General features: G+C 38.6%; 1 protein-coding gene across 3 annotated transcripts in view; it reads right to left on the bottom strand.

Annotated features, from left to right (window-relative positions):
• The window catches only part of LOC139761188 (formin-binding protein 1-like), a 118,286-nt gene that overhangs the window by 27,717 nt on the left and 68,980 nt on the right, over positions 1-21,589 (bottom strand). The window contains exons 6-7 of one of the 3 annotated variants that reach the window (XM_071685210.1): positions 20,770-20,811; positions 10,965-11,062 (exon numbers count right to left, since the gene is read on the bottom strand). In XM_071685210.1, coding sequence (XP_071541311.1) covers positions 10,965-11,062; positions 20,770-20,811 — 140 coding nt within the window. Of the gene's footprint in view, positions 1-10,964; positions 11,087-20,769; positions 20,812-21,589 lie in introns of all 3 variants that reach the window. The other 2 variants (XM_071685219.1, XM_071685229.1) reach the window with 2 other exon arrangements.

Genomic DNA, 21,589 nt, shown 5'->3' with positions numbered 1-21,589 from the left:
CCCGATCACACAAAATCTTTTTCGCTCCATCTTTCCACCTCCAATTTGGTCTCCCTCTTCTCCTCGTTCCCTCCACCTCTGACACATATATCCTCTTGGTCAATCTTTCCTCACTCATTCTCTCCATGTGCCCAAACCATTTCAAAACACCCTCTTCTGCTCTCTCAACCACGCTCTTTTTATTTCCACACATCTCTCTTACCCTTACGTTACTTACTCAATCAAACCACCTCACACCACACATTGTCCTCAAACATCTCATTTCCAGCACATCCGTCCTCCTGCGCACAACTCTATCCATAGCCCACGCCTCACAACCATACAACATTGTCGGAACCACTATTCCTTCAAACATACCCATTTTTGCTTTCCGAGATAATGTTCTCGATTTCCACACATTCTTCAAGGCTCCCAGAATTTTCGCCCCCTCCCCCACCCTATGATCCACTTCCGCTTCCATGGTTCCATCCGCTGCCAGATCCACTCCCAGATATCTAAAACACTTCACTTCCTCCAGTTTTTCTCCATTCAAACTTACCTCCCAATTGACTTGACCCTCAACCCTACTGTACCTAATAACCTTGCTCTTATTCACATTTACTCTTAACTTTCTTCTTTCACACACTTTACCAAACTCAGTCACCAGCTTCTGCAGTTTCTCACATGAATCAGCCACCAGCGCTGTATCATCAGCGAACAACAACTGACTCACTTCCCAAGCTCTCTCATCCCCAACAGACTTCATACTTGCCCCTCTTTCCAAAACTCTTGCATTCACCTCCCTAACAACCCCATCCATAAACAAATTAAACAACCATGGAGACATCACACCCCCTGCCACAAACCTACATTCACTGAGAACCAATCACTTTCCTCTCTTCCTACACGTACACATGCCTTACATCCTCGATAAAAACTTTTCACTGCTTCTAACAACTTGCCTCCCACACCATATACTCTTAATACCTTCCACAGAGCATCTCTATCAACTCTATCATATGCCTTCTCCAGATCCATAAATGCTACATACAAATCCATTTGCTTTTCTAAGTATTTCTCACATACATTCTTCAAAGCAAACACCTGATCCACACATCCTCTACCACTTCTGAAACCACACTGCTCTTCCCCAATCTGATGCTCTGTACATGCCTTCACCCTCTCAATCAATACCCTCCCATATAATTTACCAGGAATACTCAACAAACTTATACCTCTGTAATTTGAGCACTCACTCTTATCCCCTTTGCCTTTGTACAATGGCACTATGCACGCATTCCGCCAATCCTCAGGCACCTCACCATGAGTCATACATACATTAAATAACCTTACCAACCAGTCAACAATACAGTCACCCCCTTTTTTAATAAATTCCACTGCAATACCATCCAAACCTGCTGCCTTGCCAGCTTTCATCTTCCGCAAAGCTTTTACTACCTCTTCTCTGTTTACCAAAGGTGAGAACAATGGAAGTAAGGGGAGTGGGGGAGGAATGGGATGTATTTAGGGAATCAGTGATGGATTGCACAAAAGATGCTTGTGGCATGAGAAGAGTGGGAGGTGGGTTGATTAGAAAGGGTAGTGAGTGGTGGGATGAAGAAGTAAGAGTATTAGTGAAAGAGAAGAGAGAGGCATTTGGACGATTTTTGCAGGGAAAAAATGCAATTGAGTGGGAGACGTATAAAAGAAAGAGACAGGAGGTCAAGAGAAAGGTGCAAGAGGTGAAAAAAAGGGCAAATGAGAGTTGGGGTGAGAGAGTATCATTAAATTTTAGGGAGAATAAAAAGATGTTCTGGAAGGAGTTAAATAAAGTGCGTAAGACAAGTGAGCAAATGGGAACTTCAGTGAAGGGCGCAAATGGGGAGGTGATAACAAGTAGTGGTGATGTGAGAAGGAGATGGAGTGAGTATTTTGAAGGTTTGTTGAATGTGTTTGATGATAGAGTGGCAGATATAGGGTGTTTTGGTCGAGGTGGTGTGCAAAGTGTAATATAACTATCTGTGCATTTTCTGTTACCTATGAATGCTAACTGTGAGACACAGTTTTTTCGCCATGCCTGCTATTTGTAGGTTAAGTGAGAGAACACCTAGTGTATTTTCTAGGAGTGGATGGGAAAATATTAAGTAAAATTAAAATTAGGCAACTTACAGGGAGGACTGCTTAGGCCTTTATGTTATTCTAAAAATTGTTGCAGAGGAGAAACTAAAACCTGCCACTACATAAATTGGATAAGTTAATAATAATGTTATCATAAAACTAAGTCATGTTTAATGGGAGGAAGATATCAAAAGTGATGTTAATAGGGTGATGATTGTGAAAAACAATGGATAAATGTTTAGCAGAGATTACTGTTCCAGGAATAAAAGCCTTTATCCCCTCTTCCTCCAAGACAACCTTTTCTAACAATCCATGGTTCAAGGAATCAGGCATATCGAGCTTGGAGAAACTCTCCTTCCTCTCTTACTCCCAATTAGCCCATAATCACTGCAAGTACATTATCCACGAGGCAAATTCCTTTATTCAAAGAAAGTGTGACAAACTCTACTCTTCATCCACTGATAAGTCTTTCTGGTCTTTAGCTAAGGGTATCACTAACAAATTTTGTTAATCTACCTTTTCTTCACTTTTCCATTCTGACACTATAGCTATATCTCCCACAGACAAAGCATATTTCTTTGGTTCCCATTTCTCCTCTAACTCCATCATGGATGACTATCATCTCTTCACCCCCTGATGCTCCTCTTACTAATCCTATGCCCCTCCCCATAATCTCTCTTCAGACTGTCTGAAAATTGCCTCTCTCTGGACACAATCATTGCTTATGGTCCCAATGGCAACCATCCCTGTGTATTGGAAGAGTGTGCTTCTGAAGTTGCACCTGTGCTTACTCATGTTCAGTTCCTTTTTAAAAACCAAAACTTTTCCTTCTCCCTGAAAGCATGCAATGGTATATCCCATCCCAAAGAAGGGTGACCATTCTAACTCCTCTAAATATTGTTCAGTTGCTTCGACACATACCATTTCCAAAGTCTTTGAATCCCTCCTTGATTCCCATACCCTTAATCACCTTGAATCTCACATTCTTCTCTTTGATCACCAGTATGGCTTCCGTAAAGCGAGATCCACTGGTGATATTCTTTACTAACTTACTAATGTCTGGCCATCATGGCCAGAAGATTTTGGGAAGTCCTATGTAACTGCCCTTAACATATCCAAAGCTTCAGACAGGGCGTGGCATCAAGGTCTCATCTGTAAGCTTCTGTCTTTTAGCTTCCCTCCCTCACTTTGTTCCCTTACATCTACCTTCCTTTCTAACTGATCTATTTCTGTGGTTGCTGATGGATCACCTCCCCCCTCAAAAAAAAATAATAGTAATGGTGGTGTCCCTTAGGGTTCTGTCATGTCCCCTACATTTTTTCTCCTTTCAATCAACAATATTGTCTCTTCCACAAATAATTACGTACACTCGTATACCGAAGACTCAACACTCGATTCCCCCACACCATTCAATTCTGCTCCTTATTCTCTCATACAATCTGCATCTTGTCTCAACACTACTTCCTAAATAAAATCAGACTTGAACGTGATATCTCTGTGGGGTAGACGAAATCTAGTGAAGTTTTATGCCTCCAAGAACCAGTTTCTACCTAGTAAAGTTTTATGCCTCCAAGAACCAGTTTCTACCTATCTCAAAAACTCCTCACAACTCTCCTCTCCTTGACAGTTCTGTAATTCTACCTCATGACTCGAAGAACATACCTGGTATTACTGTAACATCTACTCTTTCTTGGAAACCCCACATTATGGAAAGAACTGAGTCTATTTCTAAGAAACTAAGAGTCCAGTTTAAATGCCAAAATTCCTTTTCTTCTAGATAGTTGCTTCATTTACACAAAGGAGTGATATGTCCTTGTATGAAGAACCACTCTCACATCTGGGATGGTTCTAGCTCCACATTCCTAAACCACCTGTGTCTTACATTTCACCATTCTACCACTCCACAATTCATTCCCTTTGCATTCTCTACAATACCAAATCTCTCATACACCCCCTCATTTCTTTTTTCATTCCATCGAGTTATACCACATACTCTTATCATATAGCTCAATTGCAGAGCCTGGATTCTTGACTCCTGTGACTCATTCCATGTCCATGTTTTGGCGGCATAGGTCAGGGTCAAAAAGACTATGCTGTACCTTAATCTCTTCTTCACTTTCATATTTACAGATCTACCCCTAATCATTCTATGAAGGGAACCAATGACTCTTCTATCCATTACTGCTCTGCCTTATCTCTCCTTTCATATCACCAACCTTAACCGAGATAGCTCCTCTCCCAGTCTTACCCACTTATAGCTATAAAACAGTTTAGTACACTTTCCTCTCTCACTCTATAGCATTTTGCAAAATCTTTTCTTTCAATCTGTTTCCTTTCAAACACAATTCCTTTACTTCTACTTGCATCTACCTTCAACTGCCCACACTTACACACATCATAAAACAAACTTACAATCAGCAACTCCTCTTTACTCACAGCAAATAACAGTATCATCCACAAACAGGCTTGTCAACAGCCACCATACCTTACCACTACACTCTATCTCTGTACCCTCTTTCCCCAAGTTTAATTTCACCTCTCTCATCACTTCATCCATATATGTGTTAAAAAATCAAGGTTACATCACACAGCCCTGCCTCATACCACATGTATACCAAAATACTAGCTGAACTCTCCATGCACTCTTACACATACATTTTTTACTCAGAAGGCTTTCACATCACTGAATAGTTGTCCCCTACCCCATATGTCCTTAACACACCTGATAAAGCATTCCACTTGTATGCTTTCTCCAGATCCATTAAAGTTGCTTACAGCTTCTTACCTTTCACTAGATACTTATCAACAATCACTTTCATCACAAAAATTTGATCCATGCATCCCCTACCTTTCCAAAAACCCACTTGCTCCTCATTTGTTCTGCACTCAGTCACCTCCATCAATCTATCAATGAACAATCCTGCATACACTTTTCCTGGTATACTTAATGGACTTATCCCCCAATAATTGCTAAACAGATCCTTAGCAACTTTTCATCTGAATAAAGGAACAATAATAACCTTCACCCAATCCTTAGGCATAATCATCCGCTTCCATGCTAAATTACATAATAAATGCATCCACTCTATCACACTTTCTCCTCCATACTTCAACATTTCAGCTGTAATACCATGCACTCCATGTGCCCTTCCTATCTCCAACCTCATTATCACTAATTCTACCTCCCTTCTTGCTATAGGCATCTCCACTTGTACCCTTTTCCTTCCCTCCTCCATACCCATACTACCTCACCTTCCCCTACATTCAACAGTTTTTCAAAATACTCTTTTCAACTTTCTTTCACCTCCTCCTTTTGATTCAGCAACTTCCCTTCTCTATTCACACATTTGCATTTCCACTCTTACATCCACCCATTTCCTTTTTCATGTCCTTCCAATACAATTTCTTATTTCACTTTACACTCATTTTCTTCCAAAATCTTCATCTACTCTTTCTTTGCTTTCCTCTATCAGTCTCTTAACATTCTGCTTACATATGCCTTTTTCTTCCTTTCCACAGCATTTCTAATCTCATTTGTCCAACATGCATTTCCATATTTATTCTTATACTACTATTTCTACAACATTCAACAGTCTCTCGAATATTTTACTGTGCTTTCATCTAAACTTTGTCATACTCCTCTTTGCATTTTTTCTAATTCATCTGCTCCCTATTACCACTCCACTCTCCTTCATTCCATATTTCACTTATCCCTCATCCTCACCCTCATAAGAACTGCAAAATGGTCAGAATCTCCATAGAGTCCTGCCACAGAAATGATAACAAAGGCCACATTTGTTCACACTCAGTCTCCAGCTGTCATGTGAAATGCACTGAAACCACATCTCCCTTTCCACATCCAAGCCCCACAAAACTTTCTATGGTTTACCCCAGACACTTCACATGCCCTGGTTCAATCCACTGACAGCACGTCGATCCCGGTATACCACATTGTTCCAATTCATTCTATTCCTTGCACACCTTTCACCCTCCTGCATGTTCAGGTCTGGATCGCTCAAAGTCTTTTTCACTCCATCCTTCCACCTCCAATTTGGTCTCCCCCCCTTCTCCTCGTTCCCTCCACCTCTGACACATATATCCTCTTCGTCAATCTTCCTCACTTATTCTCTCCATGTGACCAAACAATTTCAATACACCCTCTTCTGCTCTCTCAACCACACTCTTTTCATCACCACACATCTCTCTTACCTTTCATTACTTACTCGATCAAACCACCTCACACCACATATTGTCCTCAAACATCTCATTTCCAAAATATCCACCCTCCTCTGCACAACCTTATCTATAGCCCATGCCTCGCAACTGTATAACATTGTCGGAACCACTATTCCTTCAAACATACCCATTTTTGCTCTCCGAGATAATGTTCTCACCTTTCACACATTTTTCAATGCTCCCAGAACCTTCGCCCCTCCCTTACCCTGTAACTCACTTCCGCTTCCATGGTTCCATTCGCTGCTAAATCCACTCCCAGATATCTAAAAACTTTACATCCTCCAGTTTTTCTCCACTCAAACTTACCCCCCAATCGACTTGTCCTTCAACTTTACTGAACCTAATAACCTTGCTCTTATTCACATTTACTCTCAGCTTTCTTCTTTCATACACTTCACCAAACTCAGTCACCAATATCTGCAGTTTCCCACCTGAATCAGCCACCAGCACTGTCTCATCAGCGAACAACAGCTGACTCACTTCCCAAGCTCTCTCATCCACAAAAGATTGCATACTTGCCCCTCTTTCCATAACTCTTGCATTCACCTCCCCAACAACCCCATCCATAAACAAATTAAACAACCATGGAGACATCACGCACACCTGCCGCAAACCAACATTCACAGGAAACCAATCACATTCCTCTCTTCCTACTTGTACACATGCCTTACATCCTCAATGAAAACTTTTCATTGCTTCTAGCAACTTACATCCCATACCGTATATTCTTAATACCTTCCTCAGAGCATCTCTATCAACTCTATCATATGCCTTCTCCAGATCCATAAATGCTACATACAAATCCACTTGTTTTTCTAAGTATTCCTCACATACATTCTTCAAAGCAAACACCTGATCCACACATCCTCTACCACTTCTGAAACCACACTACTCTTCCCCAATCTGATGCTCTGTACGTACATGCCTTCACCCTCTCAATCAATACCCTCCCATATCATTTCCCAGGAATACTCAACAAACTTGTACCTCTGTAATTTGAACACTCACCTTTATCCCCTTTAAATTAAACAAATATTCATTGTTTGAGCACCCTAAGATGGTAAGTCTGTCCTTAGATTGTCTGAATCCTGTGGGGTCTTCTAAGTTTTCTGTTGTTAGTGTTTCCCTATTTGTGCATCGCCAGAATAATGCAGCTTCGTCTGCATTATACACCTGCTCAGGACTGAGGTGCTTGTCAGCTATGAGTTTTGCAAATTCATCCACATACTCAGCAGCTCCTTCGTGGTTTGCAGACCGCTTTTCTACGCACACTTTATTCATGGAAATTCCATGACGCTTCTTGAATCTTTGAAGCCATCCTTCACTCTAGTCAAGCTCATGTTCTAATTTAAGTTCTTTATGGAACAACTTAGCCTGGTCCACTGTCATGTTACCTGACAAGTCCATTCCATCACTCCAACGCTGTCGAAACCATTCCATCATCAGTCGATTGTGCTCAGTTCTCTTACCATCTTTCATAGTTCTTCTAATCATCATTTGCTTCCTGGAATCGCTGTCTGCATAGAATTTCAATATTTTCTCCCTTTGCTTCTTTATACCATAAACAGTTGATGAACCAATACTGTAGATGTCACACAGCTTATGCACCAAAACACCACGGTCCATTTTTTCAATTCAATAGTTCTACTTTATCTTGGATTGATATGGTCTGGTGTCTACATCTGATGCCAAGACTGACACTCTCATATGTCTTACAAGCCACAGCTAGGGTTAAATTTAAGCAAAATATGCTAAGAATCTCACAGAATTGCGGTATCACAACCAACAAGTGCCATGTAAAGAATGTAAATAAGCGTGCCCTACACACAAGGCCATCTGTGGCTGCCCAGTAAACTAGTCTGGTGGCCATAGTAATTTCAAGTTCCCTCACGTAATTTTGTCTGGACTCAAGAAGGTGACAAACCATCAGTTGCCAGAAATTCAGTGATGTACCTGTATACAGGGGTGTGATGTGCTGTCTCATTAGCCTGAAACCAGGGCACATGAAGCAGAGGAAAGTATAAAAAGCTCTATGGGGCTTGGCTGTAGCTATGGTGCTCTGGTTTTCATGCAATATGCATGACAACTTGAGAGTAAATGTGAACAAATGAGGACACTCTTCATCTGTTCCTAGCACTACACTTATGCAGGAAATGGCAAACAAACATAAAAGGACAAAGAATGACATAGGTAACTCCCTCCTTCAAATCAAGAGACTACAAGAGGGTGCTAAGTTGAGGTGTACTAGACTCAACTCTAAAGTGAAGAAGTGCACTGGGATCATATTTGCAGTAAAACCCACTAATATAGCTGATGATATCTGAGAGGCTAATTCACACATGACTACTATATTATATAATCAGTCCTCTGAACAGATTCCTAACTCTTGCATCTGCATAGCTGATAAATGTTTCTTGTAGACACACAGGGAGAAAAGATAACATGATGAATCCCTTCCTGAAGTGCCCTTGTATATCATCAGCAGGTTAATTGGGATCATGACACTATAAGTGGGTGAGTATCCTCTATCAATGACTAGGATATGAAATGATCTTGTCTTCATTCTATCTAAAGTTAAGAACAAGATTCCATCATGAACTACTAACTATTCTTATGCTGTTGGCTACCACTTCCCCTATTTAGAAGTAGAATAACATATCAGAATGGCCCATTTTACTTAAACTGCAACATCCATAAATTGCCAGGACAAGGTCATTGGCAATAAATATAAACTATGACGGAACTTTTGTGCCATTTTATTCAGCTGCCTGCCAAGTGTAGCAATTACAAACTTCAACACTTGCACCAAGGCAAACAAAAGTAGATAAAGGAATTTTTCTTTATATACATATCTGCCATTGCCTGCGTTAGCAGGGTAGCATCAAGAATAGAGGACTGAGCCTTAAAAGGATAATCTTCACCTGGTCCCCTTCCCTGTTCCTTCTGGAAAAGTAAAAACTGGAGGGGAGGATTTCTAGTCCCCGACTCCTATTCCCAAGATAGGTATAAAGGATTTGTTTTTCATTATTCATACTTCTGCATGAACATCTTTGATCTTACCTGAATTACTCTGCTTTTCAGAGAATCTTTTTTGTACAAGTGTAGCATTCATAAATACATTCATAATCCTCAACACATCAATATGGCAAGACAGAGATAAATACAGGATTTTCTTTTTCATTTTTTCATACTTCTGCATACATATCTCTACAAGAAGATAATATGTTCTAAAGGGTTCTTTTCCTTATGTTTTTTGGCCCTACAGTGGTAGCCAGGTTTTTCAGAAGCTTAAGGGTTAATTAGGCCAGCCATCACCAAAGTCCTGCAAGTAAAAAACAGCATCATCTTGAGGAACATGAGAAATCTTATTTAGCAAGATCCTCACAATGCAGTTCAGTGAGAGCTCTGGGTTATATGTACCATGGACTATCTGGCCATGTAATGGCTCAAAATTTGAGCCAAAATTCTAAGAGTTCTTTACCTCCAAAGGTGAACTGATGTCATGATTCAAACTGGATATTGTTTGTTTACACTACTTGTGCCTAAGACTTTTTGACTCATTTTCCATCTAGGAAACACCCACAAAAAGTCCAAGGAGAAAATGAAAGACATACAAGATAATCCAAAAAGATAAAGAAACTAAAATCAAAGATGCACCAGAAAAATGCAATGCTCCTCTGTATAAGACTCATATTCATGAGAAGAATTTTGCCTCTGCAAGGGGTTGTCTGGTCCCTCATTGCTTCATGGTACAGCAAATAGTCGAGTATGGGACTTCCCAAAATACTTCCCAAAAGACTTAATCAGCCTACTATGACTTGGGGGATGAACTGCAAGTTGATCTTAGCACTCTAGGAAACAAAGTTTCTAAGAATCTGAGGGTTCCTCTCCCTACTGACTAAACTGCAACAGCCCTTTTTCTAATGCAACTTTGCCAAGGTCAAGATGAAAGCCTGACTGACTAATGTCCAACCCTAAGCTGCACACTCACAAGCTTTGAATCAGTGATGTCACTAAGTAGTGACACTGTTCTGGTTATGAATTCTTGTGTATTCCCTCATGTGGGGCTTATGCACTTCAAGCCTCCCAAAGATCGAGAAAAATAATCCAGAAACAGTGAACAACATGACTGGATATTGTAGAGAAGGATGAAGTGAGAGATGTTACCATCCACACTTAAAAGGCAACAATCATAAGTACCTTATAACTTTTAAAACTTGAGCAAACAAGTAAACAGTACTAAATTACTAAATCAAACCACAACCTAACTGACCCACTGACAAAGCTATTCATCCATTGTAGGGTGGAGAAGCTGGCAAATAAAAACTGAGGGTTGGAGTAAACGACTGGCTTTATCAGGAAAACACATGAAATATCTTGATGTAGATCGGTACTGATCCTGGAAGTAAATGTAACAACAACATCACTGATATATTTGCTGATTGGCCAAGGGGTGGGCCTGAAACCAAGCAAAACGGATGTTATATCTGGATGAATGGCTTAACAATGGGCAACTGGAAGTTCCTTCATCAAAAGGGAGGATGTTAAAAGAGTCTTAACTTCAAGGAATCTAGGGATTTTCCAACACAAGAGGGAATGATCACTGGCAATCAAAGATGTAATGACAATACCTGGCTGCTGTTTCTTGGTGGAGCTTTGTTGTGACATCGTCAATTCGTTGCTGGATTCTCTTCTTCCGCTGATTAGGTGGCAAGTCGCTAAAGTCCTCCTTTTCAGAGAATGAAAAATTATTCTGGAAAGATAACATAAAATCAATCTTTAACAGACTCTTCTCAATAATGTGGTTAAAACACATATTTCTAAGTTTTCATCTATTATGGAAATCTGCAGTCTTACAATACACAATGTAAAGAAGTTGAAGGAGTGCCAGAATGGAACAGGCATCAGAGATATAGGTAGATACATAAGTACCTGATGAAACCTTCAAGTACTTACACTAAGCATGAGACTAAATCCTTTTCTTGCAAACAAGCATAATTTTACTTTTGAATCACACTGTATATACACCTCAGTAATAGTCTCATAAATCACACGAAGCCTGACTACTTCAATATACAATGGAATGTGGCATCCAGTACGATTAAAAGTTTAGGGGCCTCTGTAACATATTTCACAACAAACAACATGAATCAATCACAATTATAAGCTATTACCTATGATTTCTTTAATCTATATATGGAATCAGTACAAATATAGGGTGACATCTACAAATCTAAATTTGGTTAACTTCAGTAACTTTGAAACATATATGTAAAATATCCCCATAAAAGGCAAATGTCTAGTGAGGAACACATGCATTAGTAATGAACCAACAGTAAATAAAAACTGGGTATGAATAATTAGTTATGCTGAAGAAGGCTAATAAGGAAAAATACAGTATCAATGTAAATGACTTAAAGCAATTGACTTAAAGCAATTGTTTTAATCACATCATTAGTTCATCACATCATCATTTACTGGCCAAAAGCCAACCGCTTAGTTGGTTTAAGTGACAATATTCTTAAAAGGAACATGTTAAAAGGTGAATACTTCAACACAAGACTGTTAAAAATTACCGACACAAAATATAACACCTAGGATGTCCTGCTCCTATTGAGAGCAGAAGTTTTTCTGTTACTTATGAATCTATGGAAGAATCCTTGAAAGGACAAACAGGAATGTGTGTGATATTACTATATCAAACTATGAACTACAAAAGAAAATTTCTAGAACTTCAGTGAAATGAGAAACTCAGGTATTCATCTTTCTAAGGAAAAGAACTATTATATCTTCCCATCTTTGACTTGCCAGTCATTAAAGGAATGTCCACTGTTGTTTCTACAGTTATAATATGATTGAAAATGTAACATAATAGCATTTTGTACAATACGATTACGTAAAAGAAATCATATCTCTCCAACTATATGTAAAGTTTGTTATATTATAATCATACATTAAGTGGACACCTAAATATACCATATCAATAATAGATATGAAACATAAAATGCTTTTCAGTGAATAGTTCTATACAATGGATCCTAGTAATTAATTGAAACCCTATGTACTCTAACAACTCAAGCATAGCAATGCAGCAAACTATCAAGCAAAGCAACAAAGTGCAGCAAACATATTTAGAATGTTTGTAAAAATGAAGTATTAGTCAATACTTTGCCATCACATAAATAAAGTCATAAAAACTCAAGATATACATTCTTCTTTTCGTACAAATAGAAACTTTACTCTGATATATTAAAGGCAGTCTCTAACTATCAACATTTTTAACTGCACTAGCTAAATAAAATGCACATTTTTGTCTATGTTAACAGATACAAACTCACGTGACAAAATTGAAGTAAACATCAAAACTGGAGCATCAGTGTATATTGCTTGAAATCTTTTTACTTTTATACTAAAGAACAAAATATGTAGAACAGTTATACACAAGCTGATCCAAATAAATAAAAACACAGTATTTCAGTTGTAATCAAACATTGAAATCAGTTATTCTTTGCTGTTCTTTGATACTAGCCAGATAGTGGAAAACGTTAAAATACTTTTGGCAGTGAATCTAGCTATTTTCTTCCCTGTACCTGTTTGCCTTTCTCACTTTAGCAAGGTAAGGTTAAGGACAAATGACAGTGTTCATGGAAAAATCCTTACTTAGTTCCTGTTGCCACACTCAAATAGTGATACTACAAATAGGGAGGATTTCTAGCCCCCTACTACTGTCATTTTCAGTTACCTCCTATGACATACAAGAGAAACATGGGTAGTATGTTTTTTCTTCTATTCCCAAGGATAAATCTAGCCATCTATACGAAAAAAATTTAAAGGGGTAAAGGGGAAGAGTGGTTTGGGGATGTTTTGGGAGTAAAGTCAGGGGTTGGTAAGAAGAGGAAAAAGAGCAAAGGAAGGAGTAGCACTACTCCTGAAACAGGAGTGGTGGGAGTATGTGATAGAGTGTAAAAAAAAATAAACTCTAGATTGATATGAGTAAAACTGAAAGTGGATGGAGAGAGTTGGGTGATTATTGGTGCCTATGCACCTGGGAATGAGCAGAAAGATCATGAGAGGCAAATGTTTTGGGAACAGCTGAGTGAATGTGTTAACAGTTTTGATACACAAGACCGGGTTATAGTGATGGGTGATTTGAATGCAAAGGTGAGTAATGTGGCAGTTGAGGGAATAACTGGTGTACATGGGGTGTTCAGTGTTGGAAATGGAAATGGTGAAGAGCTTGCAATTTGTGTGCTGAAAAAGGAATGGTGATTGGGAATACCTGGTTTAAAAAGAGAGATATACACAACCACACGTATGTAAGTAGGAGAAATGACCAGAGAGCATTACTGAATTACATGTTAATTGATAGGTGAGTGAAAGAGAGACTTCTGGATGTTAATGTGCTGAGAGGTGCAACTGGAGGGATGTCAGATCAATATCTGGTGGAGGCGAAGGTGAAGATTTGTAGAGGTTTTCAGAAAAGAAGACAGAATGTTGGGATGAAGAGAATGGTGAGAGTAAGTGAGCTTGGGAAGGAGACTTGTGCAGAATGGAAAAAGGTGAGAGCAAAGGACATAATGGGAGTGGGGGAGGAATGGGATGTATTTAGGGAAGCTGTGGTGGCTTGCACAAAAGACGCTTGTGGCCTAAGAAGCATGGGAGGTATGCAGATTAGAAAGGGTAGTGAGTGGTGGGATGAAGAAGTAAGATTATAAGTGAAAGGAGAGAGAGGCATTTGGATGATCTTTGCAGGGAAATAATGAAAATGACTAGGAGATGTATAAAAGAAAGAGGCAGGAGGTTGAGATGAAGATGCAGGAAGTGAAAAAGGGCAAATGAGAGTTGAGGTGAGAGTATCATCAAATTTTAGAGAGAATAAAGAGATATTTTGTAAGAAAGTAAATAAAGTGCGTAAGACAAGAGAACAAATGGGAACATCGGTGAAGGGTGGCTAATGGGGAGGTAATAACAAGGAGTGGTGACGTGAGAAGGAGATGGAGTGAGTACTTTGAAGGTTTGTTGAATGTGTTAGATGATAGAGTGGTAGATACAGGGTGTTTTGGTCGAGGTGATGTGCGAAGTGAGAGGGTCAGGGAGAATGATATGGTAAACAGAGAAGAGGTAGTGAAAACTTTGCAGAAGATGAAAGCCAGCAAGGTGGCAGGTTTGAATGGTACTGCAGTGGAATTTATAAAAAAAAAAAAAAAAAAAAAAAAAAAGGGGGTGGGGTGACTGTGTTGTTGACTGGTTGGTGAGGATATTCAATATATGTGTTGCTCATGGTGAAGTGCCTGAGGACTAGTGGAATCCATGCATAGTGCCAATGTACAAAGGGAAAGGGGATAAAGGTGAGAGTTCAAATTACAGAGGTATAAGTCTGTTGAGTATTCCTGGGAAATCATATGGGAGGGTATTGATTGAGAGGGTGAAGGCATGTACAGAGTATTAGACTGGGGAAGAGCAGTGTGGTTTTAGAAGTGGTAGAGGATGTGTGGGTCAGATGTTTGCTTTGAAGAATGTATGTGAGAAATACTTAGAAAAACAAATGGATTTGTATGTAGCATTTATGGATCTGGAGAAGGTATATGATAAGAGTTGATAGAGATGCTCTGTGGAAGGCATTAAGAGTACATGGTGTGGGAGGCAATTTGCTAGAAGCAGTGAAAAGTTTTTATCGAGGATGTAAGGCATGTGTACGAGTGGGAAAAGAGGAAAGTAAATGGTTCTCAGTGAGTGTCAGTTTGCGGCAGGGATGCGTGATGTCTTCATGGTTGTTTAATTTGTTTATGGATGGGGTTGTTAGTGAGGTGAATGCAAGAGTTTTGGAAAAAGGGGCAAGTATGCAGTCTGTTCTGGATGAGAGAGCTTGGGAAGTGAGTCAGTTGTTGTTTGCTGATGATACAGCGCTGGTGGCTGATTCGTGTGAGAAACTGTAGAAGCTGGAGACTGATTTTGGTAAAGTGTGTGAAAGAAGAAAGCTGAGAGTAAATGTGAATAAGAACAAGGTTATTAGGTACAGTAGGGTTGAGGGTCAAGTCAATTGGGAGGAAAGTTTGAATAGAGAAAAATTGGAGGAAGTGAAGTGTTTTAGATATCTGGGAGTGGATTTGGCAGCGGATGGAACCATGGAAACAGAAGTGAATCATAGGGTGGGGGAAGGGGCGAAAGTTCTGGGAGCGTTGAAGAATGTGTGGAAGTCGAGAACACCATCTCGGAAAGCAAAAATGGGTAAGTTTGAAGGAATAGTGGTTCCAACAATGTTATATGGTTGCGAGGCATGGGCTATAGATAGAGTTGTGCAAAGGAGAGTGGATGTGCTGGAAATGAGATGTTTGAGGACAATATGTGGTGTGAGGTGGTTTGATCGAGTAAGTAACAATAGGGTAAGAGAGATGTGTGGTAATAAAAAGAGCGTGGTTGAGAGAGCAGAAGAGGGTGTTTTGAAATGGTTTGGTCACATGGAAAGAATGAGTGAGGAAAGATTGATGAAGAGGATATATGTGTCAGAGGTGGAGGGAACGAGGGGAAGTGGGAGACCAAATTGGAGGTGGAAAGATGGAGTGAAAAAGATTTTGAGTGATCGGGGCCTGAACATGCAGGAGGGTGAAAGGAGTGCAAGGAATAGAGTGAATTGGAATGATGTGGTATAACGGAGTCGACGTGCTGTCAATGGATTGAATCAGGGTGTGTGAAGCGTCTGGGGTAAACCATGGAAAGTTCTGTGATGCCTGGATGTGGAAAGGGAGCTGTGGTTTCGGTGCATTATTACATGAGAGCTAGAGACTGAATGTGAACGAATGTGGCCTTTGTTGTCTTTTCCTAGCGCTACCTCGTGCACATGAGGGGGGAGGGGGTTGTTATTTCATATGTGGTGGGGTGGGAATGGGAATGAATAAAGGCAGACAGTATGAATTAGGTACATGTGTATATATGTGTATGTCTGTGTGTATATATATATATGTACATGTTGAGATGTTTGGTAAAGTGTGTGAAAGAAGAAAGTTAAGAATAAATGTGAATAAGAGCAAGGTTATTAGGTACAGTAGGGTTGAGGGTCAAGTCAGTTGGGAGGTAAGTTTGAATGGAGAAAAACTGGAGGAAGTAAAGTGTTTTAGATATCTGGGAGTGGATCTGGCAGCGGATGGAACCTTGGAAGCGGAAGTGAAGCATAGGGTGGGGGAGGGGGCGAAAATCCTGGGAGCCTTGAAGAATGTGTGGAAGTCGAGAACATTATCTCGGAAAGCAAAAATGGGTATGTTTGAAGGAATAGTGGTCCCAACAATGTTGTATGGTTGCGAGGCATGGGCTATGGATAGAGTTGTGCGCAGGAGGGTGGATGTGCTGGAAATGAGATGTTTGAGGACAATGTGAGGTGTGAGGTGGTTTGATCGAGTAAGTAATGTAAGGGAAAGAGAGATGTGTGGAAATAAAAGGAGTGTGGTTGAGAGAGCAGAAGAGGGTGTTTTGAAATGGTTTGGGCACATGGAGAGAATGAGTGAGGAAAGATTGACCAAGAGGATATATGTGTCGGAGGTGGAGGGAATGAGGAGAAATGGGAGACCAAATTGGAGGTGGAAAGATGGAGTGAAAAAGATTTTGAGTGATCGGGGCCTGAACATGCAAGAGGGTGAAAGGCGGGCAAGGAGAGTGAATTGGATCGATGTGGTATACCGGGGTTGACGTGCTGTCAGTGGATTGAATCAGGGCATGTGAAGCGTCTGGGGTAAACCATGGAAAACTGTGTGGGGCCTGGATGTGGAAAGGGAGCTGTGGTTTCGGGCATTATTGCATGACAGCTAGAGACTGAGTGTGAACGAATGAGGCCTTTGTTGTCTTTTCCTAGCGCTACCCCGCACACATGAGGGGGTAGGGGGATGGTATTCCATGTGTGGCGAGGTGGCGATGGGAATGAATAAAGGCAGACAGTGTGAATTGTGTGCATGGGTATATATGTATGTGTCTGTGTGTGTATATATATGTGTACATTGAGATGTATAGGTATGTATATTTGCGTGTGTGGACGTGTGTGTATATACATGTGTATGGGAGTGGGTTGGGCCATTTCTTTCATCTGTTTCCTTGCGCTACCTCGCAAACGTGGGAGACAGCGACAAAGCAAATAAATAAAAAAATGTTGAGATTTATAGGTATGTATATTTTGTGTGTGTGGATGTGTATATATATACATGTGTATGAGGGTGGGTTGGGCCATTCTTTTGTCTGTTTCCTTGCACTTCCTCGCTAACGCGGGAGACAGTGACAAAGCAAAATCAATAAATAATATAATTATCCACTAGAGTTTGTATGAGCTCTTACAGGCATATTTATTACCATTAGTCCAACTACATGTAAATGTTAAATGTTACATGTATCAACCTAGAGGATGGTCCAAGAAACCGCCAAAGGTACATATTCATATAAACATGTGCAAAACACATACAACACAGCATTTCAAGGTGACCTTTTCCACTAAGTCTATCAATAAAAGTTTAAACATGATTCAATTATTGCTCAGAAGGAAAAAAATGAGACAAACAGAAAATCAATTAACAGCAGTGACCACCTACATGTTAAGCCTCACAATGGAGTGGTAAAAGTTATCTGAATCTCACTATACTATCTCCAACGAAAATTAACATTTGATGAAGCTATATTAACACAAATGAAAAAAGATGAATGTACCATGTCAATTTTTGCTTGAAATATTCTACCTAATGAAAGGAAAAATGTACTATGTGAAATATGACCAATATACAGATGGACTGTGCTTGTAAACACTCAAAACACATGTGACTACATATTGCAGAATTCAGCATAATTCATAGGTTTACATGGCATGGTTGGAGAAAACTGCAGTTCCCAGTATTGCTTAATATTAGCTTCTGATAATCATGTATCAAAATAACATACATTAAAAAGTAATGTTCATCCAAATATGCTTTTTTTCTTTTTGAAGACTATAAGTAACAGGCATTCAACAATTTCATATAGCCTGAGCATTTCACTTTGATATCTATTTCATATGAAAAGCATGTTTATGTAAGTGAACACAATCTAAACTATTTCCAAATCAAAATTTTGCAAATGTATTTGCTGGACTGTGACTGCACATGGTTACACCACATGTGAAAAGTCCCTTTCAGCAGGGGTGTATCATCATCAATGGAAGAAAACGGAGTTCAGTCTCGTCCAAGAACTTCCCACGCTAAAGGAGTCTAGCATTTTCCTTCTCTTGACTTGAGAACAACCTTGAAGCTGCAGGAGCCCCATAAGAGGGATTTTGCAATTAAATAATCAACTAATATACAAAAGTAAACAAATATCTAAAATTCTCTGATGTTCATAACAGCTCCTGTATGATTCTTTTTCTCCATTTGGATAACTATGTTATATGAAAAACTTTCAAAGGCTGTAGAAACATGACAAAACATTATATTTACATAAAAAATCAAATATACTTTTTATGAAATGGTTATTAGTTCAAGATCTGGTACAAAACAATGCAAAACTCAGCAACATCAAGCACAGCATCAGCCAAAGGCAAGCTAAAAACACAGCTCAATATATACACTTAATAAAATTGGTGCATCCTTATACTTACGACAATGTTGCCGAGGGTCGATTGCAGACAGCGCAACCCAATCATTGTGCCAAAACAATCACCATACCCAAGAGAACACACAGAGAAGGAATGACAAAGGTTAATGTTGATACTAATGAAGAGGAAAGGATAAGTTTTTTAGATAATGTTTGTGATATGGTGAATGATTAGTTAGTCAAATGGCTCCAAATCATTTGATAATGCAAATTTCTTTTTTATCATGCCTTTGAATAATTAAATGAGTTCCATAGAGAGATATAAATAAACTAGAGCCATTTGATCAGCCTACCTTTGTAATCCTAAAGGCAGTTATCACTAACTCGCAGATGGTTCTAGATAAAGAATAAAATACTAAAATATATTGTTAATTTTCAAATTAAAACATGAAAATAGGAATTATCCCATAATTCACAATAACCAAAGGACTGCAGTAAAATGCATGAAGTTCTATAAACTGATCTGGGACCATTATAAAAGATACACTAAAGATCTACTTCAAAGAATATGATTTTTTTCAAACACTTCTGAGGATCTATCACAGTACATATCCCTTGCAACCAATAATAACATATTAGCAATTATGAAAATGCATTATAATCCAACAGTGTGGTAACTTAATGAGTTGTAACAACTAATGACTTTTTCTTTTCTGATCTATTACTTAAATAACTATCAATCTTGTTTTGGCATTCTTAACCAATACACAATAAAAATTGCTAACATCACTGGACTGCAGACAATCCTAAGTGGTCACAATAATGATGCCAAAACTATCTCCGTAAATGTTTTAAATCAAATTCAGTCAGCAGTTTACATATTATCATAGGGATTAAGACTGCTAATATTTTCTCATCATTCTATCCATTAATAAACCTATCATAATAAATTTATTATCATAGGGATTAAGATTGCTCATATTTTCTCATCATTCTATCCATTAATAAATAATACATAATAAATAATACATAATGTAGTACTGTTCTATGATAAGTGAAAGGAATTTGCTGACAATCAATTACAGAGAATATATACAGACATTGGTCATGCGTTTTGTCAGTTCAAAAAAATCCATTTGAAAATATAAATAAAAATGGTTACTATTTATGTGGCTTACATTGGAACACATTGCTGAGCACTGTTGGATCATTTGGCTGTAATATGTTAAAAGTTAGTTAAAGCATATTCCATAACCTAAATACCAAACCAATGGGTAAGGAAGCATCTTCCAATCAATATGCTATGTATAAAGAGGATATGTACTGTATAGGGTCAATAATAGAAGAGTGACAAGATTACTGTGTTGCAGCTTAATAAATTTCACATTTATATTAGCTCTTCATCCACAATTATAGTCGTACTTTATTATCTTTGTCTCCAACACCTGCATTAGCTCTTCATCCACATTATACTGCTGGATTTACTTGCATACAGCATGAGGATATCTGAGCATATCTAAAACACTGCATAATCAGCATAATGCCAGTGTGAACAAAAGAAAAAAAATGCTCAAATGCACAACAGCCTAAGGTATCAGAAAACATCTAGCAAAAAAAAAAACTTTCCAGAGCAGCATTCTCTAGTTTATGGGGATAATTTAAATATTCAGTCATACCAATAAGCAAAAAGCATTTTACAGCATAACCTTTAACAGAAACTACTTATTTTCAGTTTCTTAATACTAAGTAAAGAAACTGCATAATGCCACAAAAACTCATGCAAATTAAACAAATATTTAAATAGATAAACACATCTGAATGTTCACAGAAAAATTAGTGTACATTTATATATTCATAAAAAAAAGCAATGTGAGTGAGTGTAAACTATGAAAGTAATACCAGAATCTTGTGGAGCTTAAAAAGTCTACATATGGCATCAATCTGCAAAAGAGCAGACTCAAATCAATACTTAGAATTCAATACCCCAATTACTTTTTGAGCAATGTCAAAGAATAAATATCACAAAATATATCAAAAAAAAGGAGTTACTGCCATGGTACATTACCAAGAAAGATAACAATGCAAAAGATCTGTGTAATAGTTATTCCATAGAAGTGGAACATAGAAGGGTGTTTAATGGAAAAATGGCTAAAATACAAATCCAGTTAAGTATGATGGATTTCTCGCATAATGAATGAGGACTTAGGAAATAGAGTAGAAGAGAGATACAGATTTACCTAAACGACTCTATCAGAGAAAACAGATCAATTCTCCCAAAGATATTGTTCCTTAGTGCTATGAACATACAGAATAGAGGTATGTAGAACAGGAAAAATGACAAAATATGTCTTTGAATAACAGCAAGTTAAAAGAGACAGAATTCTAAAGGTGGGTTTCAAGTAAATAAAGCAAATTATGTGTAGAAAATGGATGTCAGCAAGCGGCAGTAAAAACGAATACAATGTTTTTCAAAAACAATTGAATAGTAATTCAAAAATTTCACATTTTCAGGATTAAGGAGTCAACCCTTTTGCTGTGTAACCAGATGCATCTGCTGTCACATTTATTCCCATTCACTATAACAATTGGACTTATCCCACGGCTTCAAACAAACTTTACCTTCTATAACTGTCTCACACCAACATGTGAATAACACTTTCAATATTCGTATACATATGCCAGCTGACCAACCACATAATAAGCTGATCTCACTCTCCAT

This window comes from Panulirus ornatus, chromosome 3 (genome assembly GCF_036320965.1).
Source record: "Panulirus ornatus isolate Po-2019 chromosome 3, ASM3632096v1, whole genome shotgun sequence".
Classification (NCBI taxonomy): Eukaryota; Metazoa; Arthropoda; class Malacostraca; order Decapoda; family Palinuridae; genus Panulirus; species Panulirus ornatus.
This window is presented reverse-complemented; position numbering and strand designations above follow the sequence as displayed.